Raw genomic sequence first — 27,355 nt, forward strand, 5'->3', positions numbered from 1 at the left:
GCCTGGATATTCTGTCAAAAAATGCATGGGCTGTTCCTCTAAAAAGTAAGAAAAGTGATGAAATCGTATCCGCTTTTGAAATTATATTTTCGGAACGAACACCGGAAATAATGCAGACAGATGCGGGTAAAGAATTTACAAACAATCAAGTGCAAAAATACCTGAAGAAGAAAAATGTACACTTTTTTACAACAAACAATTCAACAAAAGCATCAGTCGTTGAGCGTTTTAACCGTACACTTAAGACAAAAATGTGGAAGTATTTTACAGAAATGAATACGAAACGCTACATCGATGTGATTGATAAGCTGGTTTACAGTTACAATAATACGTGGCATCGAAGCATAAAAATGAAGCCTTCTTCAGTTAACATAGGTAATCAAGATATTGCCTGGAAAAATCTTTATGGGGATCTTGAAACCACACGAAGACATGGAAGTAAGTCTTCACTTAAAGAAGGAGACACCGTAAGAATAAGTAAAGAAAAATTGCGATTTGAGAAAGGATATGAGCAGAATTGGACGAGAGAAATATTTACGATTCATAAAGTATTGCCCAGAAATCCCGTAGTGTATAAGCTAAAAGATCTCACTGGCGAAGTGTTAGAGGGGACGTTTTACTCGCAAGAGCTTCAGAAAATAACAGATTCCGGGTATTATCCCATCGAAAAGATACTAAAGACAAGACGACGTTTAGGAAGAACGGAATATTTTGTTACGTTTCAAGGCTATCCTGAAAAATTCAATGCATGGGTGAATGATGTGAAAGGGATATAAAAGTGTGCTGTACTTACCTCTTTCATTCAGTCGCAAACATGTCATTCTACGTGACGCTTATCAGCGACAGCTCTAGTCGCTTCTTCCCTGAGAATAAAACTTCCCATTTTATTACGCAGCTTCCCGCAAGAAATCCATTTGAGTCATCATGAATGGGAAGTAGGTTTAACAGATATTATATACCCTCATTCGTGGTATAATATCAGGTCGGACAATAATTTATTCGGATTTGATTTACGCGATGGAGTGGTACAAGGGCGTCGAATACCTCCTGGTTGTTATGAAACAGTTCCAGATATCTTGAAAGCTATGGTTTTAACGACATTCAAAAATAAAATAGAATTTCACTATCATCCTGTAACAAAACGAGTGACAATCAAAACAAAAGAAGGTGGAAAAGTCGTTCTTCACACAGGCATAGCAGAACTCTTAGGTTTTCATGCCGGAGAATTTAATGGAACGGTACAGAGTCCTTTTATAGCCGATCCAGCAGCTTCCTTTCCCGTCATGTATGTGTATTGCGATCTCGTAGAGCCACAAATCGTAGGGGATGTCAAAGCTCCTCTTTTAAAAATTATCAAAGTAGAAGGAAGAGATGGTGAAATGGTTAATGTTCATTATACGAGACCTCACTACTTACCTGTCATACGACAACATTTTCAAACAATTGAAATAGATTTACGTCTACATTCTGGTGAATTCGTTCCTTTTGAACGAGGTATGGCATACATCGTGCTGCATTTTCGCATGAAACAAATTGTATAAATACTGCATGACATTGACGTGCATCGTCATTTGTGTACAAAACGTGAATCATGCTTGTTCCTTACACTTGCTGTCCGAAAAAATTTGAAGACTATTATGTCGGACAAACCGGAAACGGTATGCCTTTTTATCAAGGACTGTCTCTGCAAAAGGGACATGGCCTTGGTGGCTTTTTTGCAAAACTTTTCCGCACTGCACTGCCTTTCCTGAGAAGTGAAGTTAAAACAATCGGAAAAGAAGCTTTACGAACTGGTGCCATGATTGCTAATGATGTATTAGCTGGTGAGAAATTAGAAAACTCAGCTAAAACAAGAGGCAAAGAAGTTGTAAAGTTGTTAGCTAAGAAAGCTCTTAAAAAGGCGGATGAAATGATTGGTCACGGAAGGTTTAAAAGGAAGCGCAAAGCCTACAAACCAGTCATTCGAGCCAAAGTCAAGAAAGTTAAAGGACGTGATATTTTTGACTCTTAGTCAGAATGGCTTATTTGTTAAAAGATTCTCCTGAATGTGCTAAATCTGAACTTAATTTATTTACTTTACCACCCACCCAAACAATTATCGAAAGAGGGCAGTGGATAGAATTTCACCCTGTTGCGAATGCGTCTGATGGTAGTCCAATAGAATTTAACATTTCTGGGACTGGTGACGATTATTTGGACTTGTCACAGAATCTCCTATTTGTTAAAGTTAAAATTGTGAACGGAAATGGAACTCTATTAACTAAAGAAAATGTGGGTCCAGTCAATTTATTTTTACATGCCTTGTTTTCCCAGGTGGATGTGAGCTTGAATGAAAGATTAATCTCTTCGAGCAACAACACTTATCAATACAGAGCAATTATTGAAAAATTATTAAACCACGGATATGAAGCGAAAACGTCACAGTTGTCTTCTGAATTGTTTTTCAAGGATACTGCAGGTCAAATGAATAACTATGATTTAACTGACGCAAAGAAGACCCCTAACGAAGGATTTATTAAAAGAGCAAATATGTTTAAACTGAGTACTACAGTGGATATGATAGGGCGTCTGCATGTTGACATATTTCATCCAGATCGACTCATGCTTAATATGGTGGATATGAAAATCAAGCTTATACGAAGCAAACCAGAGTTTTGCTTATTAGGAGATGGTAACTTTAAAGTAGTCCTCGAGCAAGCATCGATGTTTGTTCGCAAAGTTCGAGTCAGCCCTGGCGTAGTGTTGGGGCATGCTAAAAGCTTGGAGAAGACAACAGCCAAGTATCCTATTAACAGAGTTATGTGTAAAGTATATTCCATTCCTGGAGGAAACATGAGTTTTGTGCAAGACAACATCTTTACTGGACAAATGCCAAAGCGCTTGGTCGTAGCCTGTGTGGACAACGATGCTTTTAATGGAAGCTATAAAAAGTCACCATTTGAATTCAAACACTATGATATGAATTTCATTGGAGTTTACATCGACGGACAACCGATGCCTCATAATCCATTGCAGCCTGATTTTACCAATAAAAACTATATTCGTGCATTTAACAATTTATTTTGCACTTCAGAAGATCGAGGACTTTATTTGTCAAGAGAAGAATTTCCCGACGGATACTGCTTATTTCATTTTGATCTGTCCCCTGACCTCTGCGATGGAGCTCATTTAAATCTCGTTCGACACAGTAATTTAAGACTGGAACTAAAATTTAAAGTGCCTCTACCTCAAACCATTTCCTTATTGGTGTATGCCGAATTCGAAAATTTGATTGAAATTAACAAAGCTAGAAACATCTTGTACGATTTCGGTAACTGATGAATTCTTTGGATATTCGCAGAGTATTGCTTCGGCATCGCTATGCGTCGAGATATTTTGTAGGAGTTTTTCCTTGTGATAAGATTCCTTGCATTACATCGTTTCCTGCTGCAATAGTTGTTAATACTGATAAGCATACTGAACCAGGAACTCACTGGATTGCCATGTTTATAGAAAACCCTCAAACTGTTGAATTTTTCGACTCTTATGGTTTGTCTCCTCAAGCTTATGGTCATCATATTACAAGATTTGTGAAGAAATATGAACATGTAAAATGGAATCAAGTACCTCTTCAAAGTTTGACTTCAAATGTATGTGGACAATATTGTATTTACTATCTAACAAAGAGATGTCAAGGTTTATGTATGGATATCATTGTGAAAAATTTATTTCAGAAAATCAGTGATTTTCAATTGTATCAATATGTTAAAAAGAATTTCGGTGTAAATATGATTTTTAAGAAATAATAAAATGTTCTTTTTATTTTTAATTCTGAGTTCGTTTTACTGTCTGTATAATTTTTTGTCATCACACAATATTTTTTTTTTCTTGCAAAGCGATAACATATCTGGATTTTTTTTTTCCTCTTTCTGTAAATAAATGTTTATTCTATTTAATTTTTTTATTGCGAGTATTTTTTTTCCCTTGTAGTCTTTCTTTTTCCTTTTTTGCTATTAAACTTTTTTTTTAATTCTTTGCATTTGACTTAAGGTAAATTTAATTTTTTCACTTTTATTTTGAAAAACGATTATAAAAAATAGTAACACAATCCACACAAAGTTTTAATTTTCAACTCATATTTATTTAACACAAAACAAAAAAGTTACAAATAATTTTTCCAGGCATATGGTTTTGCATACATTTTCTTCTGTCGATTAACATTGGGCTCGGTTACAGGTGATTTGGCATACATAGTTTTCTGTCTTTTAACAATGGGCTTGGGAACACTTTTTTTCAAATACTTGTTCTGAATAAACTCGGAAGGAAAATTTACATCTTCTAATACATTCAAAAATGCTTCATGTCCAATGATTCTCGCTTTCCTAGAACGCAGTAAAAAAGTGACCAAATCTGTAATATTTGAATTTGGTATAGTTTCACCTTGTACCAGAAGCTCATTTTTATCATTCCAGGAAACAGTTGATTGGTTGTTCTTGAGAAACTCTAAAATCTTCAGCGCGTGTTTTTTCCCTTTTTCTGGTGCTGTTTCCAGAATATCTTTCAGAATATCAGGAGGACCTCTTTCTTCGACCATTTTGGATTCCAAGGGTTTTGTAGAAGGAAATTTTACGAATTTTTGCAAAATTTGCAAGTACAACACACGTTTTTCTTCGTCACCCAGGTCGCGGCGAAGTAAAATGTCATTCATATCCTTGTCCAGTGTAGATAAATGATCCGTAGCAAAGTGTTGCGTTTGATCCTCGGGTAACAACACGCATTTCTTTGCATTATCCATGAATGAGAGACGTTAAAACAGATAGTGCTGCAGGTATTAAAATACTTAGGAAACCGTGTCCTTTTTGAACGAGGATGCGTCGTTTCTTGAACAAGGGAACTTTCTGCTGCGCTAACACTCGCAGAGTCCTTTTATATGGTCTCAGTCTTTTCAAACGTTGTTTACTGAATGGGATGTTGCCGCATAATAAATTCTTACAGCACTCACATAGTGCTTTTATAACACTATTGGGAGCTTTTCTCAACAGCGCAGTACGAAGTTTGCTGTTTTTTAAAAGCCGGAGCTGCTCTAAATTTTGTTGCGCAAAAGATGACATTCTGCTTTCAAATGACGTATTTGGTGGTGTGTACTGTTTATTTATAGAAAATTGGCATATGCAGCCGCTTTTGCCAAAGCACAGTGCTTAAAGTAAGGGGGATGGACAGGGCAAGAAACATAACTGCTTTCTAATTCATGAAATTTAGGGCAACCAACATCATTTAAATCCAATACTTTTTTTCCAGATAACTTTTCAAAAAATTTACATTTCTCCAAACCTTTAACGTATATGTCAGTAAAAGAAATGAACAACATAGTCAGAATTTGACGTAGAGCTTTGTAAGGTAACTCGCCACTTTCCCAAGACAGTCCATGTAAATTTCGGATTATCCAAGAATAACTTTTCTGTTTCCTATACGATAATTCTTCCCAGGGTCGAGGAGGTAAAAAAGACCAACGGCCATGATATTTGTGATTCATAGAGTAAAATGCAAGCTCCTTAATAACATAGCTATGTGGGGCTAATTGAAAGCCCTCAAAATCAACTACAACAGCAGACATGTTTCCTCTTCCTGTTTCTACACACTAAATGGTTAACGAGGCTCGTAAGCGTAATTTATATCTCCTGGAAAAATTCCTGTGCGCATGCGTAAACGGTCATGAGTTTCGGGTCTAAAGTCTAGAAAAAGGTATCCGTACGCAGGACTTGTGGCATCGTTGAATATTTCTAGAAAAGCCTTAACTTTGCCTGGAAACATTTGGCGAGCAAGGTGAGTAATTTGACTTTTATCTCTAGGGTTTTTGTACAGCACTAAATAATGGGAGTTTAAATTAATTGTTCGCATTTCCGTACTTTTATAAAAAATATTTTGAACTATGAATATGCAACTAATATTTCTATGGTGACTTCCTTTCGTAAAAAGTTTGGTCAACCGCGAATCGTTTCCTAGTTCTGACATCAAATCATCAATCACAATAACAACGTCTCGTACAGTATTTAAATGAGAGGGTAACCCTTCTACAAATTCAATATTTTTCATTTTATTAAACAAGGGCTGATAGACTCCATAGCAGTAAATAATCTTCTGAGGTTGAGGCCTAAACATTTTTTCTTCGATTAGACGCTTTACGAAAACGGTTTTGCCAGAACCAGTGGGACCTGAAATCATACAGGTGGAAGGATGTTTCAAGTACGGGAACTCCATTTTGAATGATTGTCTCACACGTATACAAAGCTTTATATACCTTTAATAAAAGAGAAAAATATACCACCTTATATAGGAATTCAGTTGTTCTGAAAAAAAGGTTGCCCAGGGTTGCCCAGAAAGGGTCTTTTTTCTGTGTGGCCCTGAAAAAGGCCTTTGTTTTTTCGTGGTTCTGGAAAGAACCTTTTTTTTATATGTAGTCTTGTAAAAGACCATTTGCAATATAAGCATTCCAATTCATGTTAATTTGGGTGGCCCTGAAAAGGGAATCTTTTTTTAAATGTATTTTGATGTAAAAAATCTGATGACAGTCTATTTTCAACGAAAAGGTTTTTCATGTTTGTATAATAAATACGTTTTCTAAAAGAAGCACGCTCCAAAAGGAACCGTCAGGTAATCATCAACAGAGTTCGATCCGGAACATAAGCAAAAGATAATCTGTCAAAAAAAGAAAACATATTTATTGAAACTACTATTTTTAAACATCTATTAGGCAAAAATATTAGTTCAAGTTTAAAAAATATATATATATTTACCAGTATCCATACGGCAAAGTCGTGAAGTCTTGCTGGATGACGCGTTTATTGTAAACCATCCGATACAATTTTGTTTCAGGTTTGTTGATGATGCGTCTTTTCTTGGGATCTCTCGTGATTTTTGATGGGTTATTGAGTGCAATTGTGTCATCACTCATTCCAGATACTAACCACTTTAAAGCATCATAGTTGAGGCTCTTTGAATTTCTAAAATTCAAGGTAAAGCCTCGAACCTTACAGCATGTTTTTCCAGAGGCTGTTTTGTATCCATAGTTCTTTGGGCCGCCTGAAAATTTAAAAAAAAAATTAGAGAACACAAAAAAAATATATATATACATAATTTGCTTCAATGTTGAGTCGTTCAAATAATACAAAATGGATCAATAGAAGATAGTATTACCTGACACAAACGTTTCTATCGTATCCCCATTTAATTCATCCGTGAACTCGCCTAAAAGATTGCCCAGAGCGGGATCATTTGTTCCATTGCTAGCGTAAATTATGGAATCTGTGTCATGATATAACACAGACTCTCCCAACTTATCCATTTCTTGGTAAAGTTTCATCCGAGCCCAAGCAGTTGTGAAGGCAGCCAGGAATATATTTGTGGAAGTGTCTTGCTTCACAAAATTTTCGTTCATTCCCCAGTGCACAGCACATATTTCTTCCGTGGGGAAAAACACATCATTGACCTATAAAATATAAATGGTTAGTTGCGCATACATTATTATTATTATTAACATTTATTAAAACAACACAGTTAACTTTTTTTAATGTTATACTTACATTTTTTGTCGGATCAGCTAGCATGCTATTAAACTCAGCAAATGAGGTGACATAGGTGAGTTGAGCTTTGTTCCTATTCATACCCCATCTGGAAAAAAAGAGAAAATCCTTTGAGCCAAAGAACTTACGGAAAGAAAAATTAATAAAATTGGTCAAAAATATAAAAAAATATAAATATTTACTTACCGTCCCCAGAAGCTATTAAGCGCTAGTTTAGCAACCTGCCTCTTTCCTGGATTCTTTTGGATACTTGATGCATCTAACAGAATTCCTTCTCTTTGCTTGTACATAGAAATGTAATTCGCTTTATCTGCATCTGTTACACATTCTGCTGGCCAACCGCTGCTCTCTTGTTTTATTTTTAAAAAGAGGTCGATGTACGTCTTAAAAAGGGAATCCGACTTCTTTTCGAAATCGTACACCTCGTAGATCTATATGGGGGCAAATAATTATACATACATTTTTTAAGTTAAAAAATAATTTTTTCCTCAAATCAATATCAAAAGGAACAACAAAAAAAATTCGAACAAATAAAACTTACGTGTGTAATACGATAGCCTTTCTTTATAGCAAGTTTCACCTCTTCGGTGACCCACGTTCCTATCAAAGCTCTTTTCTCTTCCGTATGAGTACAGGGACTCTGGTTCGTCTCCTCTGCACAAGTTCGGCACAGCGGGAACATTAATTTTTTCTGGCACCGGTAGGGCAGAACTGGCAAGTATAATCCCCGAGGTGGAACTACGCGGCATTGTATAAGTCCAAAATATTCATTTATATCCTTGAAATCGCTCGTCACAACGTCTGGATGCCCAACGGGATAAGTACAATATTTATTTACCTGGAAATACAAGTTAAGCATTAACATTTGTATTTAAAAAAATGCACTATCATACAAATGCATTAGAGAAAAAACACACTTACCCACGGATATAACGATGTAAAATCAACATATTTCGACGGACCTTCATGAAAAAGCTTTGTCGCATTGGTTCGCCCTCCGAAAAATGCATCTCTTGGATTGAGTCTATCATTTAGTGAATGCGATTTCAGGAAGTCCTTCAAATCTGCATTTTCTTTTTTCAGACCTTTGAACTCATGTTCCCATATCTGTACAACGTGAAATCCAAGGTTTTGAATTTTCTGGATAGTGGCATCAGTTTTGACTCGTAATTCACTCATGGTGACATTCTTCAATGGGTGCTTCGTATCTGCCTTGTAACAAACATCACATCCATGAAAAAAGCATCCATAAAGAAAAAAAAATTAGATAGTATTCATCTTTAAAAAAAATAATAATAATAATAACAATACCAATTTATATATATTTTTTGTTTATACCTGATATTGATACACAGTATTAGTTTCTTCGCAATATCCATCCACGGATATTCCAGCAATCTTTTTTTCTCCAACCCCGTTCAAAGCATGTTGAATGTTTACCTCTTCCGTTTTAGCTACCCAATCCAGCCATCGAATGCTATCGGTGCTATAGTTTGTGCTATTAACATATCCATGGACAGAGACCATGGCAATTGTGTCTGGCTGTATGTGTTGGCTACGGAAAATAGCCATGCATAACGATGCAATGGTAATGTATCTAAAAAAAAAAGTTCGAGAGGGAAAAAAATTAGATACCTTTAAAAAACTGTTAAACTCTAATTTAACAAAAAAAAAATATTTACACTTACTGGAATGGATCAATTTTTGCTACTTCCATAAACTGCTTCTGAAATTCCATGCAGCATTCTCGTAATATGGCCACATTAGACCTGCAAATAATACACATACTTTAGAAAAAAGAGCGATAATATAAAAAGTTGGCAGAATAGTATCTGAAAATAAAAATGAGTTACCTGCAGTATGCAAGAATTTCTTCTTGAAAATTAAATGTATTGTTTTTCTGCTCATCGTACCAGGTTAGAAACGCAGCACGTGCAGGCGTTGACATTGAGTCGGGACTGTAGAAGGATATATCCGGCATTTTCCCCACATATTCCTAATTCTCTTTAGTATTAAACAGGTGTGGAAAATAGCCTTTTTTCAATTCAGGGATATCAAAGCAGCCAGGTAGCTTGGAAAGTGCCATTGGTAGAAAATTGAGGGAGTCACTGACACGGACATCCACTGCCTTATGATGGATACACATCAGCATGGATCCATTGGGAATTACTTCAGGAGCAATCCCCTGTTTCAGAAGCCATGCCATTATGAATTGGCCATCGAAGCTGAAACCAAAAGGGAGACACAATATTATTAATAAATAACTACATTATTATGAACCTTTTTTTTAATAAAAGAAAATATCTTACCCCTTCATATTATGAGCTATGGCTGTGTAACCTTTATGCTCCGGCGAAAATAGCCATGAGCAAAATTGTGCACATGCAGAATACCCTTTGAAAATTCGTTCTGCTTCTAATTCTTTCTGTGCTGCATATTGCGCGACAGCAAAGTTCACAACATGTTCTCCTAATGTCTGGTCAGTCTCAAAGTCGAAAAAAATAAGTTTTTTGCTTTGTTTCTTTTGTGGTACCCTGCGTAAATAACATCGATGTTCGTCGGCTACAACAAATTGATCGCAGGAAGGACACTTAACAGTACCGCAACGGTGTTGATCTTTTGGACATTTTCTTCTGTGTATGACTTTGCAACAGTCCTTGCATTGGTAAATCTGGTAACGAAAAATAGAATTTATTAGAAGAAAAAAAAATCAATAAAAAAAGATAAACATACGTGATTATATTACTTAACTAACCAGATCACATATTGAGAGCTGTTGTTTACCAGAAATACTTTTGTGGGCAAGATAGCATTCTTCGGAGCGGCACAGCCTGTCACAATCATCGCATCGCTCTGGTGTATTAGACACACAACATTTTCGCAAACAAATGCGGCAAGAGTTTGCACACCAATGCTCTTCTCTTCTATGGTAAGCGACTTCGCATTCCTCACAATAGAAATGCGTACCATAAAATCCATTTAAGCCTTTAATGACGTCATAGTGTTCATCATGCAGCCACAAATTTATCCATCTTGGCCTTTCAATGCCCTTGTAGGAAACCTGGATAAAAATAGAGTTGTTAACTTAAAAAAAAATAATAAATAAAATTCATTTTATACTTATTATCAAAACATTGAATAATTCACACTTACTTTCTGCATATTTTCTGTGGCGATAACAACAATTTGGACATTTAAATGCTCTTCGAATTGCGCCACTTCTTTGTAGGTACAAGGCCCTATTCGGACTCCCGCAGCTTCATGCAAAGCTCGAGCTCTGTTCAGCAGTGTAGATCTTCGACGATCCCTCAGGGCATCAATAGCCGTCTGATTTTTTTCCAAATGTGCCAAAGCGTATAAAATTGCTTTGGCACAACATAATCCTTCATCATCCGATGGTATTTCGAGGATCGACTGCTTTCGGTGCGGGTCCACAGCAGTGTTAATCACTTTTCTACGGCCGGCTCCCACATCCCTCCGAATCGTTACAACATCGGCTGAAAAACCCGAATCAATGGCAATCTGATCCTTTGACTGCAAAACTTTTAAAATTGCAGCCATCACAGTTTCCAGAGTGAGCTCTGATACCGACATCAGCCTAGTCGAAATCGGCTTGTCCAAGCCATCTGCCTGAATGTATATCCGTATGAGATCCGTTGGCCTCAGTCCTTCGTTTGTTCTACGAAGTAGGGATCTAAACAGCTCCCTAACGGAACTCACTGCTGCAGCCATTGGCGTATTTTGTAGTCGCTCTGGTAACTTTTCCAAACTAACCCGAGCTCTGAAAGTCAACTGGTTCGCCTTATACTTTTCATTCCATCTCCCTCTAAGCAATTCAATTTGCAAGGCATCCTGCATCTAAAAAAAAAAAACATTTTACTCAAATGGTCAAAATAAGATTTCTCAATTTATTTTTACTAATAAAAATAAAAGCCCTTAAAGTTTACTTACGTCTTGAACTTCATTTGTTTCTTTTTCATCAAACTCGGGTTTGGCATGAAAAGGACCAGGGAGATTCTATAAGAGATTTAAAAAAAAAGATATAAAGTTATGAAAAACGCGCATTGCTATAAATACAGTAAATTAGTTTCACAATAATCATTACAAAGTACCTCAAAACCAGAGCCATTTTGATTACTCAACTCAAGCGCATGAAACACTTCCGTTGCTTCAGCAAAAGACTGGGTGTCTGCTCCAATAACCTAAAATAAAATTTCATAACATTCAGTAACTCCGTTAAACGTTAAAAATAATAATAATTAAGTTTAAATCAATATAACTTCTTACATCGTTGTCATCAATTTCATAAAACTCTTGAGTTGACTCTCCTATCAACTGTAAAAGAGAAATAAGTTGTAAAATAAACAAACTCGATTAAGAAAACAAGTAAACTGAAAAATAAATTCTAAAGTTTAAAAAATATATATAAAAGTAAATACATGAACAATTAGACATTAAAAAGAAAAAAAAATACTTACGTCATCGTCAGAATCTCGTAACTCTTCAGCATACTGAAAAGAGAAAATAAAAATTAATTAACTCCGCTGAATATTCTTATAGCTAAACTAAAAATGAAATGAGCCAAATTTACTTACATTGCTAGAATCTTCATCCTGTTTTCTCTTATTTCCCAAAGGCATCATGCACAACTGTCTACAGAGGACAAGAAAAAAGCCAACAAACTGTAGCTCAAAAATTCAGAAACTGAGATAACCAGCTGAAGGAAATGGTATTTATGTGGTCTAAACTATTACGTGTACGATGTCGTCATCAGAAAGCTCACCAATCCCATTAACGGGAACGACATGACGTCAACAAGAAACAATCAGCGCCCTCTAACACAGTTATATTGCACAGGGATTTAAATCCTGTTCGTTCTTGTCTAAAACAGAACCTACGCAATAGAGCGGAACCTGATTTAACACAGTATGAGTCATATCAGTTCAATCGTTCGCTCTACATGTTTATGCAAATCTGGGAGCTACTTCAAATAAGCAATGCATGTTTAAGACTTTGACTCACATAGGAGAAAAAAATTAAAAGCATTTACCAATATGTCTTTTTTTTTCTTTATAAATGTAATGACAATGTTTTTTTATTTCTCTTTCCATTAATCTTTTTTTTTTTTTTTTTTTGAAATAGAATAAAATTTTGTAATCAGATCTTTTTTTTTCCTCTGAAATATTTTTTTTTCTTTTTTTTTTAATGTCCATTACATACTTTTGTAAAAATACTGTAAGACAATGAAAACACAAATTTATTCTAAGCAATGACATTTTATTTGAAAACTAGTTGTTTAATACATATTTATAAACTTTCTTTTTTTTCTTACATATTTACAAATTATTTTTTATACATAAATACAAAATTTTATTCAAAATATTCAAATGCATCCGCTGGGCATAGCTTCTCTCGGGCTAATCTTAAAACTTTATTTAATTGATCTTGTTTCAAAAACAGTTCAGTAAGGTACATTGCAGGCTTCATGTTCAGGAAGGGCTGTTCTTCCCATAGCTTCTCTCGAAATGATTCTGCGATATCCTCTATTTCAATTGTAAAGGCTACCGAATTGAAATCCTCAATGCGGTTCCCCCACAATTCCTCAGCTAACATTGTGGGCTGCTTGAGACCTTTTTCTTTCATGATGCTGCATATGATGAATTCCAACACGTTGAAAAGGTACTGGGTACCTAAACCGCTATCTAGAGATTCAGGTAGAGGGTTCTTGGCTAAAGGTGTTTCCGCGATCGAACTGTAAACCGAAAAAAAATCCATTCCTGCAAACCGATGGTCTAGAAGAATATTGGAGATAGGATTGTATTGGCGGATCATTTCCCCCAACTGCTCTGCAGACAGTGTTAGGGATCGGGTGTTCGATTTCTCTGTTTGTGCTAAACGGGTAAACTTGAATTTCGCAAAATCGGAACTCTCGATGGTCAGCTCATATTCAAATAATGTATGCAGTTCTCTGTCTGTTTGGGGCACGGTTTTTCTTCCAAAAACGTAGGGAATCCACCAGGGGCGCAGAGTTATGCCTTCGGTCGTAGGGCAAAACTTCTCTCCGTGTTTCTGAAACTTCCTTACATGAAGACTAACAGTTGACTTGTAAGTAGCTGCATACACGAAAACATCCTCTCCAATGGGAAACAATCCTTTCGGTATGTTTTTCTCCATAAAAGGTATCCCAGTTTCTTCATTTTTTGAAGATTTAGCTGTTCTCTGCGGCTCTTCACATTTTCTTTTCTGGTTGTTATTGGAGTTCATCTTGAAAGAGTTATAGGTCCTAATCCAAACACCGTGCGAAGCAAACTGAAGTCTTGAATGAGCAGGAGATCTTATATGTTTGCTGAAATGATCTCTGATTGGTCAAGTTTTCTGTGACGTAATTGATGACGTATATAACTGTTGCTGAAGTAGCAAAATCTTTTGTTCGACATAAAACATGTTAGAACGTGTAGGAACGACACCCTGACGTCATTAAACTTTGTTTCCCCCAAGTCTTTCATAAATAACTTAAACATCATGAAGTCGCCATAGCATGATTGGTAAAGCGCGCGCCAATCATCTATGGTTCCTTTTTGCAACCCAAAGATCCCAGGTTCAATTCCCACCAGAAACCTTTTTTTCTACCAAAATAAATAAATAAATAAAGTAAAATGAAAATATAAAGTCATAAAATATCCGATAGATGGCGCCACCATCGTTTATCCATCGACAACCATCTTTATTTAAATTATTTTCCAAAATATTTTCCACATACATTTTTTTTCCTTCCGAAACAACTCTTAAAAAATACATTCGCAATTAAGCAGTTTCATCATTCATTATCACTAGATGGCGCCACCAGCAAATCTGCACAATTTAATTCACACTTTCACATTAGCTTTCTGTCATGGCCCTAGCCTCCAATAGATGGCGCCACTACTGAATGTTATGCGTTTAAAGCTTTATTATCCTTCCCTACTAACTGCCTAGTCCGGTCTAGTGGTTAGCACAGCCTCGTTCGGAGCGAAAGGTCCCGGGTTCAAATCCCGGGGAGAGCATTTTATTACCCTCGTAAATATTTCCGAATAAATTCAATAAAATAAAATTAATTAAATTAAGCCATACAAGCTAAGACATGAATGAACATGTTCTATGACGTAATACAAGATGGCGGACGAACCAAGATGGCGTCGTTCATGACGTCATAGATGACGTCATCATACCCTCGTAACAGACTTCAAGAAATCAGTGACGTCATCCTAAAATACCCCCGTGAAAGACTACGAGAAAATTCCAAGGTGACCACGCCCCCTTCAGGACTGTTGAGTTGTTTTCCTCCTTCTGCCGCACGGAGTGGCAGGGCTACTACTTACGTTTGTATGTTATGAGTACATGTAATGCGTAATACTAATATAAATTTGATATTCTTTCGAACAGCCCAAACTTAATGTTTTTCTGCACAAAAAGGATTCCCTTGAGGTATATCTGATACTTTTTTTTATGCTTACATTATGCTCAGTGGTCTGGACGGAGTCAAAGCTTTAAAAAAAAGGGAAGAACACCCTTCGATTAGCAGTCAACTTATTTAAATGATAACTGTAGCCTGCATAAAGGAGTCGAAACACCAAATAGCATTCCCACTGCATTTATTTTATTACGTGTGTTATCTGTTGTATGTTATGAGTACATGTAATGCGTAAAATTAGAGACAGTTATTAGAGACATATATCAGACAGTTTATAGCCGAACGCTCTACCGAAAAAAAAAAAACCCATAGGTAATTTTAATTTTTTTTTTCTTGCCGAGAAGTGTTTTTATTTTTAAAAATTTTTACAATTTGTTATCGCAGGCTGTTTGAACCGTCATGACTTAGATGGCAGCACGTGTTCATCATTTAACAGCACTTAGTTCAAAATAATTTGAACTAAGTTCTTTTTTAAGCGTAGCTTTTCAAATGTAGTAAAAATGTGATACGCTACTTGCTTTTTTTTTTTTTTTTTTTTTTTTTTTTTTTTTGCAAAAAGAAGAAAAATATATATATTACCCTTTAAATTGAGGTAGTATTCTTTTTATTTGTACAAAGAGTCAAAAACTCGTTAGAAGAATCTATATTTCCACATACGATTTATTATATTTTACTGAACAAAAAACAATTCCAATGTAGTCTGAAACCTTAAACCTGATACTTATATTTTCGCTTACATTATGCTTTAATTTTCTTCCCGGAGCCAAAGCTTAAAAAAAAAAAAAAACCCTTACAATAGAGTATCAATTTAGCTCCGTGTTGCATCGAGTTTTCATAACAGCTAGGAGCGTTTCTACCTCATGCATTCCCTCATATTTGTTATTCATTGTTCATGTAATGCGCGATATTTTTCTAATTTTTTGAGGCAGATTGTCCGGACGTGGGCCCGAGCACGCATTCTCCTGGTTACCAGTCAAACGCTCTGCCGATCAAGCTATTCAGCTCTGTTGGTAACAGTGCAAGTTAAAGTTATAAATTTAACCGAAAACCTCATTCTGGTTCTTTAAAACAAGGTTTTTTGCCCGAAAAATTTTTTTTTAGACCGTGGGTCTATTTTTCGTCAGTAGCTTGCACGATAAGCTTTAAAATAAGGTGTAAATCAAAGAAATCGATCAAGAATTGAGGAAAATCTTGCGTAGAAACCAAAAACAGGCTACAGAAATAATATATAAGGATAAATGGCACTCCTTGTTTTCTTATTCCCAAAAATATTTTGCAATTCTAATTTGCCTCCCCCCCCCCACCCCCAAAGAAAAAAAAATTGCTGACTGTGACCAATTTAGAATGCTACTATCTTGATAAATAGTTTTTGTGACTTGTTCATGTAATGTTGTGTATTTTTTTAAAAAAGAATGCATGCTGTGTTTAAAATGTCTACATTATTTCATAATTTTGAGCAAGTTTTTTTAATAAGTACTGATTATCCATCTTTTCACTGAACAGTTTTAAATCTATTACCAAATATGTTTTATTCTGAAGCAAAATTAGTATACTGCTTCTCCAAAATACTATTTCAGCCCGCACATACATATATTTAGCATGCAGCGCTCGTGAATGCAAAATCCTAGTATTTCGAACAAAATATTTGGAAAGTAGTAAAACTATATAAAAATATGCAATTGTTGGAATAAAATATTTTAAAAGTTGTTATAATATAATAATTTAAAAACTGGAACAAAACTAAAGGAATAGGAAATAATAGAATATAAATCAAGGCTCTGAAGTAGAGAAAATTAGGGAAAAAAGATAGAAAGCCCTATTTAAAAAAGAATCCTTATTTCTAACCCTGCTCTGAAGTTATAAAAGTGTTTACAAATATAAGCATCTCGAATCTAAATTTATAAAATCTATTCTGACTAGTGATTGCTGTTTTTGCGATTCATGCAAAGGGTGTTATGTGACATGCATTCAGAGGTGTTGTTATGAGCAATGCTTATGTGGACTATGTATGCATTGACTATGTAATATAACTATATTTGTATCGATGGTTCAGCGTGCAAGATTGAGAACCGAGAGTTCAAAGGCGAGATTCTAGAACTGAAAACCAAAAGTTTGCAGCTGAGCTTCAGGTGAACCACGGAAGTTTTTATAACTAATGCGATAACTGAAAGTTTGAAGGCAAGATACATATAGTCCACTGTTTTCATATGAATAAATATTATTATTTTTATTTCATTTGCACAAAATTCATATATACTATGTTTTTTGTCATCTGCTGTCCATCCTAGCAGAAAGAAACCCAGGCGGCATCCATATTTATTCGTATTATTTTTATTAATCAGCATTGTATGGTTCCATCCATAACCACTCCTCCCTCATAGAAAAATACATGCACAGCAGCTATCATGAAAAGTTTTTGCTGACAAAATGAAAAAGCATAAAATCGCCAAGATTGACAAAATACAGCTGCAGTAGGGATAATACTGCAGCTGTTTTGTTTTCATTTAAAGTAAAACTTTTATTTACTGCATTTTTCTGTAGTCTCGTTATAGAAAGATTTTTATTTTCAATGTATTCAGTTTCTTATTAGTAAACTATAACTATAGCATATATTCAGGCAGTGTATTTATTTCATGCAATATTTATTTTTCAGATCAAAATACTTGGAGGTGTTGGTGGTGCCAACTACGATAATTTTATTAGACGCATATTGCGAAAACTACTTACAGATAAAGTTGCAAGAGATTTTTCCTGGCTTGGAAATAAAGGAAAGAAGCCCATATGTGCAACAAAGATAATGGAAGCTTTAATGTGTAAGATAGCTTTCATGTATTATTCTGTATAGTTTATTTCCACTAGTGAAAATTGTGCTCATGTAATCTCTTCAGGAACAGAAAGTTATCACAAAGTAACTCAAAATGTCTGTAGTAACCCTCGGAAATCAATTGTTGTTACTTTCCTAAATTAATTTCTTGAACTAGTCAGAGAAAGAGGCTTACTTAACTGTTACAAAAGAAACGAAAATAAGATCTTATAGTTCTTAGTAGTACATTTAAATAGGAATATTAAGATTTAAATTATTAAAATAATCTTCCATCAACAAATTGCAGCATGACATAAAAAAGGTGACCCACATTGCCATATTTTTTAAAACCATGCTTTTATTGTAACTAACCATATATATACAGTCGGACCTCCATATATCGAAGTAGCAAATTGCCAGAAAAAAATTCGATATATAGAAATTTCGATACATAGAAACAATCTTATTTTGTCGTACAAATCTCCTATAACACTAAAATTAAAGTTAATTTTCGTGTATGAAACCTAATTTCTAATTTATACGAGCATCAGATTAAATGCAAGTTTATAATTAAAAAATTAACAGAAATTACATTTTTGCGCCGTCATACATCTTCATTTTTCGGCAATTAATTCGCAACATTAGGGGGGTTTCGTTTTGACAGTGTAATCGAGAGGAAAGTAAAAAATCAATCTACTTAACTTGGATGATTTGTACTGAAACCAAAAAGACGAGGAATGATAATCAACAGATTAAAGGGATAACTTGAAACTGATTTTATAGTGTTACTGGTTACGACTTAGATTTGAAATAAACTTGAGGGAATTTAAGAACTCCAGAATGGAACAGCGACCTATTTACACAGCCCTCAACTCCAGTTCCGTAGCAACCTTCAGTGAACATAATGTTCTTCCCTAATTTTTCATTTTTTTTTTTGAGACAAACAGCCTAAAATTGAAAAAAATCTACGAATGTCTCGAAAAAAATTTCGATATATAGACACAATTTTTCTATGTAATGAACATAGAAATTTGCTGGGATTTCGATGTATAGAAAATTTTGATATGTGGAAGTTCGATAAATGGAGGTTCGACTGTATTTCAGTATCTTATTCCATTCGGATTTTACATCCTGATGAAATTTTTCAAAGTGACAATTTTTATTTCTGCGATAATAAAAAATGCTAGTCGCATGTTGTGAGAAAATAAATTTATCTTTTTTTATTTATCAGTCAATGTTGAATGAATATTTGCGTGTAAGGCAATTAAAATATGGAAAATCTATAAAACAATAAATGTATTATGCTAAGAAATCAACAACTTTGTGGGGGGAAAATTATTAAATTAAGGTTTTTTAGAAACAAAAAATACTTTTCATGTTATGAGGGATATTTTAAAATGGGATCGGGTAATTTAAACATTTTGTTAAAACATCTCTAGAAAATACTTTATAATCTGAAGAAAAGAAATTTGTGAGGGTTTTATTCTTTCATAATATTTATTTTTTATTATTATTATTATTTTTAATTTTAAACTTTAACATATTTTTAAATTCTCCATTCTGCAATCTCTTAACACACAGTTTGAAGTATAGAATATTATAAACAATTAAACTGTTGATATAGTATTTCATACATGCAAAAAAGGTTATTTTTTGCCATGTTGCTAGAGGAGAGGTGCTTTTAGGGAGATCTTTCTAATCTTTAAATTAAAAAAGTTGTCTGGGATTCTTACTCAAAAGCATAGTTAGCGCTACTATGCTTTTACTATCATAATCAAAACAGAACTTTTGAAATTTTAATTTAGCCTCTAAATTGTATCAGACATGGAAGATCAGATTTGATAAAGTTATAAAATATATTATTTACCAGAAAGCAATTAAGTGACAGCTTCAACTTCAGACATTTGCAGTCCTAATTCATAAGTTATGCTCCTCACCAATATCAGGTGGCGAAGAGCATAGGCATCTGTTGCGCACAAAATGTCACACAATTTGGAGTTTTATTTAAAAAAAAAATAGGTTAACTTAAATTTTCACTGATATGCCCAGTTTATACATGACCCTATCTAGCATGCTGAAGTATCAGAAATCGACTTTGGCCTACGTAGTTTGTAAATTGAAATTTAGTGATGTCTGTTGGAATGTGTCTTGATCAGGCTTAGATGTGAAACTGTAAGTTAGATTGATGTATGCCGTTAAGAGAAAATCAGAAGAACTGCACTCTATCTGTTAATATCAATCTTACAATGTAAGGTCCTCAAGTAATGTTAAAACACTTCAGCAATTAAAGTGTTCTTTATTCCAAAAATTACTCATGTGAAACTTTAGAAACTGTATTTTTCATAATAAGTTTTTGGTTAAGGCTGGGCTGAAAACGCTTCTGTTTCCCCTATATCATTTTTCAAATCAAGAGAAACATCTTGTACTTTTCTTATATTTATATAAATATATATTTTAACTTTGATTTTTTTATTCATATCTATCATTTAATCTTTCAAAATGATTTTTTTAATGTAAAGGCTGCAAATGTGACTAAAAGGAAGTATGCTTCTAGGGAATGTCCTATTTCTTATATTTTTTGTGAGAAAAAAAATATTTTATTTTTCCTCCCTTGATCACTTTGATTCCTGTGAAGCTGATTACATATTTAAAATTCTTTTGCAAAGGATGCTACAATGAAATTTTTTTCCACGTTTTTTTAGGTGCAGTTAGACAGAAATCCTTTCCTGAGAAGACCGAGCATGATGCCGAACTCGTTGTAAAAAACTGGCTGCGGCAAGCCAAAGCCAGATGTTGTAGTAAAACAAAAGACCCCTCAAGCTCCCTCATTTTGTAACATACATAACATACATTCTGTTGTAAACATACATTCTGTTAAATAAAAAAATCCTAAAACATATTTTTTTGTAGTTATTTGAGTTATTCTATTAATATGTAGAGTAACTGTGTAAAGCTCAAGCTATACCATTAGAAACTAATGCTGTCATAACTAGTTTTTTGTGATTTCACTTTTATCTTTTACATATATTGTCAAATAAAAAACGGTCACTATATTTTCAGTGTTTTGGACGTTTTCTCTCCAGTTTAAAATAAATTGCTTAGAACTTTGATTTTCATAATTATGAGTCAAATAAAAATCGCAAATTACGCACTCTTTATTTTTTAAGTGCCAACCTATCTGGTGATCCTGAACGGAAATGGAGGTTGCTGCAGTAAGTTAGGAATAAATTTGTACAGGACTCATGAAAGAGTCGAACGAGCACAGAACGCAAATACCCTGTATCACGTGTTCAAATATACAAAAGAGTAATAATTTTATTTAGAAAAGATGAGCCTGGAGTATCTGGTAAGAAGATGAGGCATTTTTTTTGCCATAAATACAGTTTAATAAATATATTGAAGATTCAGAAAAGTTATTTTATCTTTTTGAGTACATTATTAAAATTTCTTAGTATTTTTTTAAAAAAGATTCTGTTATTACTTCTACCAAAGTATACGATCGATCCTCCTTACAACAATAGTGCTCATTCAACATTATTGTTGAATTCATACAAATACTTGCAGAATCGCCTCTATTTAAAATTGGTTAAAATACTAAAATTCTGTGAATTTAAAATACTTGACAACAATTAAAATACTTGGTTTTTCAGAAGATGAACATGCTCAAATATCGCTTCAAACAAGTTAATATCCATTGAAATTGAGAGATATCTAAGTAAGGTTAAATTGAGAGATATTTATGGATTTCTAAACTAATATTTAATAGAAATTTTAGTAAATCTCTAAATTTTCCATATTATCTCTTCAATATCTAAATAAGGTTCAACAACTGGATATTTAAATACATATAAGGCATCTAGTAATATTTTTAGATGTCTATTAGATCTCTAAATTTGACATATTACCTCTATTCAACGTCTACGAATGTCAAAATAAAGTACAAATATTAGATATTTGGATATCTATAGTAGGACTAGAAATATTTATTAGATGTCTATAAGATATCTTAATTCGGTATATTACCTCTATTCAACGTCTACGAATGTCTGAATAAAGTACAAATATTAGATATTTGGATATCTATAGTAGGTCTAGAAATATTTATTAGATGACTATAAGATATCTTAATTTGGTATATTATGTCCATTTAATATCTAAAAATGTCTAAATAATGTCGAATTACTGGATATTTAGAGATCTATTAGACATGTAATAGATGTAAAAGATGGTGACATTTGATGCTCTAATAGATATCTATGAGATATTTTTGGACATCTAATAGATCATTTCCTAAATGTTAATAGATAACTAATAGATGTAAGTGGCTGTGTGGGTTAACATATTTTTGTTAGATGCTTCACATTATTTCTGTCCTAATATTATTGTTTTAATTTTTTGGGCGTATTCTTCATAAAGTATGCATATTTCGACAAATCGACAGGTTTCTTAAACAAGAGCTAGAATCTGACAGAACTTTTATTTGATAAACGTAATTTTTATCTGTAATTAGCAACAAATCTTGGAAATAAAAACAGCAAGTTTTAACCTACGACAAAGCTTCCGGTATAATGGCAGAGTGTTGTTTGTACTCCATGAATAATGCGTCCAAAAATTAAAACAACAATATTAGGACAGAATTAATGTGAAACATTTAACGCACATTTAGATGACTCTCGAAAACTCAAAGTCCCAAGAGACCGGCTAATAGCTTCAAGTTATCAATACTTCGAGTTACGGGAAGTTGTATGTAAATATTCCTGATTTCTTTTTCAGTACCTTAGCATTGCAGCCCCAGCCCAAATTTTAGAAGACAAGTGTTAGAGTTATAATATGTATATTTTTGAAGAAATTCTAAGGGGGCGTGGTTAAGGACACTCAAAGTCAAAAGTCACGGTGAATTGAACCATGGTGAACACTTGAAAACGTTCACACACGGTGAACCTTGAAACTTAAATCTGTCGTGAGAAAGCCATCGAATTCTGAAAATTGGCAGGTACTTATCTTGTCATATGTGTCCATCACACGAAATTCCATTAAAATCGGAAAAAGTAAGGAGGTCAACCAGTGGTGGCCCTAGGTTTTGCGGGGCTCTGGGCGAAAACCTTTTGCAGGGTCCCCAGTAAAAAATATTAATGATTGTATACATTATAGGGATGTCCATCGCAAGAGTAATGTCCCCCACCCTACCCCTACCCCCACTACGAACGAGACCTTTCAAAAGAGTGAAAAAAAAATCCCTAGTTTACGTTTGACACAAGCGTCTAGGAGCAGGACAAATCCTAATGTTAAAAACGTAGCCGTTTCTCGACTTCTCTGGGTAGGGAAAATCTACGGTGTTGACTTTCTTCTGTAGGGGAAAGGGAATATTTGTGACTGCTGCGAGCGCCGCACAGGAAAAGGAAGAATCGCTGATGAAAATGTGCATGTGCAGGTGATTTCGTTTCTCTGTGTCATCAGTATCCCAGTTCTGTCATCAGTATCTGTTGTATAAACTTCCCCGCCAAGAAAACCTTTAACTCTTCCCCACAAAAAAGAAAGATTTCATCCTAAACCAAAAAAAACCTCAGCCTTAAAAAGTCATGATATCTAGTTTGCCCGCCAAGTATCTGCCAAACTATCATCCTCCCTGATCTCCTCTTTAATCATACCTACTTCCGTTAGATCCTTCTTCCACCTTCAACTCCTCAGAAATATGTATAGATCCTTTAAATTGTTTATCTTGTTTGGCGGAAAGCTTTTCTCGTTGAGGTGGCTGCTCGGTGAGCAAAAAGCTTCCCGCCAAACTATGTCCATCGCAAGAGTAATGTCGCCCCCCCCCCCCCCACACACACAGACACAACGAACGCGATCCCTCAAAAAAGTGAGAAAAATCCCTAGAAACAACCTTTTAAAGATTTCGAATCCTCAGTTTCAGCAGTGCCTTCTACTTGGTGAAACCCTTGTTAATTTATAAATAAAGCGAATATATATTGATGTAATTTAATCGAAATTATACCTGATTGAAGTTAATTAAACATTTTTTCTTCTCCATCTCCACATGTATACTTCACCTCATTGACTTTGGAGGGAAGGGACTATCAGAAGAGTAATTCAAGGGCGATCTTAAATACGATATAGAATATCCTTAGTTTGAGGAGGTCCGAGGGTTTCTCCAGCGGGAAAAATTTTGAAAACTAGATAGAAAATTCTGTGTTTTGAGATCTTATAAAGCATAATTCAAACTACAAAATTACAGGGAAAAATAGACAAACCAAAATTTTTATAAGTTTCACACTCATTTAAAAATAAAGAAAATGCAAAGTACGAATTTTTCTTTGGTTCGACAAATCGTCGACATTGATCGACTGAGAGATGAGAAAATACAACGCATCGTCTCTTGCTCACATCAGCTTTTGGTAAAGTTGATTTTTGACAATCTTTCAGACCTAAAGACAAACAAAATGATCACGGGTTAAAAATGAATTTAACTCTTAAAAGAAGCGGTGTGGAGATTTAGAAGATAGGCAACGAAAGAGTAACATCCTTGTCATTCAAACTATTTACAGCTTACACCAGATAAGAAATAAAATTGAAACACTTTTTAAGTGGACTTAAACACTTATTTAATTATTTTTCAAGGACTCAAGAACAATTAAACTTATTTAAAGCATTTCATTTGCACTTTCAAGTCGCTAACATTTTAATACTTGAGTGTATTGTTTTACCGAATTTTTCTAAACTTGTAAGAAACTTCTATTTTAATTTTTTTTTTTTTTGTTTTTTGTTTTTTTTTTTTTTCAAAAACATATCTGGTGTACAAATAGGCCCGGATTACCCAATAGGCCACTGTAGGCCCTAGCCTAGGGGTGAAAGCCGAAAAGGGCGCACATCACAGTGAAAAAAAATAATAAACAGCTTGTTGGAGGGAAAAAATGGCCCGCTAGTATACATGAAGAAGCAAAGTTTAACTAGAATAAATTGCACCAGGCCGTTAAGCAGAAAAAAAAAAAAAGCAATTGGAGGATAGAGAAGGGGCGTAATGATTGAGTCGAGTTCCTTTTCTGGTCAAAGCAGATATTTTCAATATCTTTGATTTGAACAATAATTTCTTTAAAATATAGCTTCTAAAGGGCGCACAGGTTCGAGGGCGGAAAAAAAAAAACACGATGAGGTAAAGTGATGCAAGTTATCGGGGTTCGCTTCCAACATGTTATTTTTATGAATATTTTTATTCCAGATTCACCACGAAGATCACAACAAACTAGATAAAAATGCATGGGAGGCCCCGAAATATGTTTTAAACAGAAGAAAAATTAAAATATAGAGAGAAAGAGTGATTCAGAACATTGTAAGGTAGAGACACCAGCAGTTCTAAATTTTTCAAAGGTAAAAAAATGAATGAAAACCAAAAGTGCATCAAGAAATTCAAGAGCCCGGATGGTTAAATTTAAATAAAAAGGAAAAAATTATATAAGATATCACTGCTAAATATCGTCTTAGGTTTTTCAAAGAGACAAAATTTTGAAAATTCCATTGCGGGAAAAACTAAAACTGTTAAATATTTTTGGGGGGAAAAAAGCGGGTCAGGATGTTTTATGACATATTTTCAAAAATAAGAAAAAGATTATGGACAAAGCAAAATAGGGGGAAGGAGGAGTTTTCTAAGTCCATCCCCATTTTTTTACGTCATCAAAGGTAGCCTAAAATTGGATTTTTATAACTTTAATAGAAAAACTTCAGAGGAGATTCTATGTGAACCCGCTTCAGCTATCATCTTCAAAAACTATCTAAACTTGTTTTTTTTTTTTTTTTTTTTTTCTTTTATGGAACATCAATTTCAAAAAGTTTCCGAGTGAGACTCCACGAACCACATCCCTTCCCACAACGTCATCAAAGACAACTGCGCATTTAGGACTTAAATACAAAAAATTTCTGAGGGAGGGGTGTCCTAGGGGATTTCTCCCCCTAACACCATTAAGGAAAGCGAACAATTTCTTTTGTAGGACCTCAACTCTCAACATTTGTGCAAGAACGGTTAAACCTCATATGTCCGGACGTCATAAAAGATGTCCTACAATATTTTGGTTTTCAGTTTCGAAAAGTTTCCTCGCTAGAGTCACCAATCGCCCTGCATTGAAAAAAAAAAAACGTCGTTAAAAGTTGCACTGTAGGACCTCAATTTCAAAAAAAAAAAAAAAAAAAATCCAGAAGAGGACTCTCTAGACTCCCACCGTTCCCCAGCATCATTAGTAAAAGATCTTCGAAAATTTCGTTTTAAAAACTAATATCTACGGTGGAGGGAGGGGGAGAATTCCGAACTCATCCCATTCTTTAATATCATCAAAGATAACATACAATTATGTATGTAGGACTTCAATTACGAAAACTTTACTGGGCGAGTTACAAATGCCATTACTTCCCGTTAAATAGCCTTAGATTGCCTGAAATTGCATTTTTAACGCTTCAATTCAAAAAACTCTCGGGGGAGCACCCCCCCCCCTCCTACCTTTTTTAACATCATTGAAGGAAAGCAAAGAAAGAAACCCATCCCTCATTTTGTCAAACAGTGGGGGGAGCACGATATCTTCAGCTGTCACTGGACGCTACTACGCCTCTGAATGTCGGACGGGGGGGGGGGATACGATTTCAATAGAGTTCAGATATGTGAGGTGGGGCGTATCTCTAAGCTTGGCTTAGGGCGTAAATAGATGTTAATCCTGCCCTGTGTACCCCAGTAAGCAAAATATCTTGCCTCCGTATTGCATAAAGGTTGACATGCAAGAAAAATCATCTTGCATTGATGCTGCCTCAGTATTGTTATGTTACTCCGTTTATGCTGTCAGGAGGCTGCCACAATATTGACTGACAAGGTGTATGCAGCATAATATCAGGAAAATATCAAGGTAGGCTGCTTTTGTAATCCTGCATACGTATTGATATGACAGGATAATATCAAGATGTTGTCATGACAGCATGAAAACAACGTCTAGGCAAGATGATCTTGCTTTTGTAATCTTGCATACGTATTGATATGACAGGAAAATGTCAGGATACATTGACAGGACAGTATGAAATCAGTACGTTTGAAAGGTGTTTTATCTGTTTATTTATTTGTATTATTTTCACTTCTAACTCGAGAATTAAATTTCATTCTTTAATTATTTCTGTTATTCTTCAAGACTGATTAGTTTTCTAGCCTAAGAATATTTTCTTAAAGCTGACATCTGATTGGAAATTCATATAAAGATATTAATAGTACTCGCAATTTAATTTTAAAAATGAAAAGTTCTTCGTTCTGCGTAATACTTGACTTATTTTTTTTTTAATTCATACTTCTAATTGTATTATAAAGACATAAAATACTTAGTAAGGAATAATTGCGGAAGTTTTTATAGCACATTAAAGAGTAAAGATAGCAATAAATAAATAGATACAATAAAGTACATTTCCGAATGGATGTCAGCATTAAAAATATCCCCTGGACAAAACATATGAATTTATCTTCAAGAATAACAAAAATAATCATTGAATAAAAATAATCTTACTCGTGAGATTGAAGTGATA

The 27,355-nt window shown here is 34.4% G+C and overlaps 3 protein-coding genes across 3 annotated transcripts; all 3 read right to left on the reverse strand.

The window, feature by feature from the left end:
* Nucleotides 1-6,769: 6,769 nt before the first annotated feature.
* On the reverse strand, nt 6,770-7,321 carry LOC129218911 (uncharacterized). The gene is made up of 2 exons (XM_054853231.1): nt 7,174-7,321; nt 6,770-7,059 (listed from the first exon to the last, which is right to left on the reverse strand). Exons 1-2 carry the CDS (start codon nt 7,319-7,321, stop codon nt 6,770-6,772), a joined length of 438 nt encoding a protein of 145 aa, XP_054709206.1.
* A 420-nt stretch (nt 7,322-7,741) lies between these two features.
* Nucleotides 7,742-8,738, reverse strand: LOC129218912 (uncharacterized). Its single transcript, XM_054853232.1, has 3 exons — nt 8,481-8,738; nt 8,101-8,397; nt 7,742-7,990 (listed from the first exon to the last, which is right to left on the reverse strand). Exons 1-3 carry the CDS (start codon nt 8,736-8,738, stop codon nt 7,742-7,744), a joined length of 804 nt encoding a protein of 267 aa, XP_054709207.1.
* A 1,126-nt stretch (nt 8,739-9,864) lies between these two features.
* On the reverse strand, nt 9,865-13,334 carry LOC129218913 (uncharacterized). The gene is made up of 7 exons (XM_054853233.1): nt 13,033-13,334; nt 12,155-12,212; nt 12,038-12,070; nt 11,672-11,761; nt 10,713-11,417; nt 10,315-10,620; nt 9,865-10,230 (listed from the first exon to the last, which is right to left on the reverse strand). The coding sequence occupies exons 1-7, from the start codon at nt 13,332-13,334 to the stop codon at nt 9,865-9,867; spliced, it is 1,860 nt and encodes a 619-aa protein (XP_054709208.1).
* Between the last annotated feature and the right edge of the window lie 14,021 nt (nt 13,335-27,355).

This window comes from Uloborus diversus, chromosome 3, assembly GCF_026930045.1.
Source record: "Uloborus diversus isolate 005 chromosome 3, Udiv.v.3.1, whole genome shotgun sequence".
Lineage (NCBI taxonomy): Eukaryota > Metazoa > Arthropoda > Arachnida > Araneae > Uloboridae > Uloborus > Uloborus diversus.

Bases quoted from the DNA above. Each gene is read 5' to 3' on its own strand.
- LOC129218911 (XM_054853231.1), bottom strand. From the start codon at position 7,321: ATGGATAAGTTGGGAGAGTCTGTGTTATATCATGACACAGATTCCATA. The intron at 7,060-7,173 runs GTAATACTATCT...TTAAATTTTCAG, and splicing joins GATAGAAACGTTTGTGTCAG to GCGGCCCAAAGAACTATGGA.
- LOC129218912 (XM_054853232.1), bottom strand. From the start codon at position 8,738: ATGAGTGAATTACGAGTCAAAACTGATGCCACTATCCAGAAAATTCAA. The intron at 8,398-8,480 runs GTAAGTGTGTTT...TTGTATTTCCAG, and splicing joins TTACATCGTTATATCCGTGG to GTAAATAAATATTGTACTTA. The intron at 7,991-8,100 runs GTAAGTTTTATT...GCCCCCATATAG, and splicing joins AAGGCTATCGTATTACACAC to ATCTACGAGGTGTACGATTT.
- LOC129218913 (XM_054853233.1), bottom strand. From the start codon at position 13,334: ATGGATTTTTTTTCGGTTTACAGTTCGATCGCGGAAACACCTTTAGCC. The intron at 12,071-12,154 runs GTAAGTAAATTT...TTCTCTTTTCAG, and splicing joins AGGATGAAGATTCTAGCAAT to TATGCTGAAGAGTTACGAGA. The intron at 10,231-10,314 runs GTTAGTTAAGTA...TTTCGTTACCAG, and splicing joins AGCTCTCAATATGTGATCTG to ATTTACCAATGCAAGGACTG.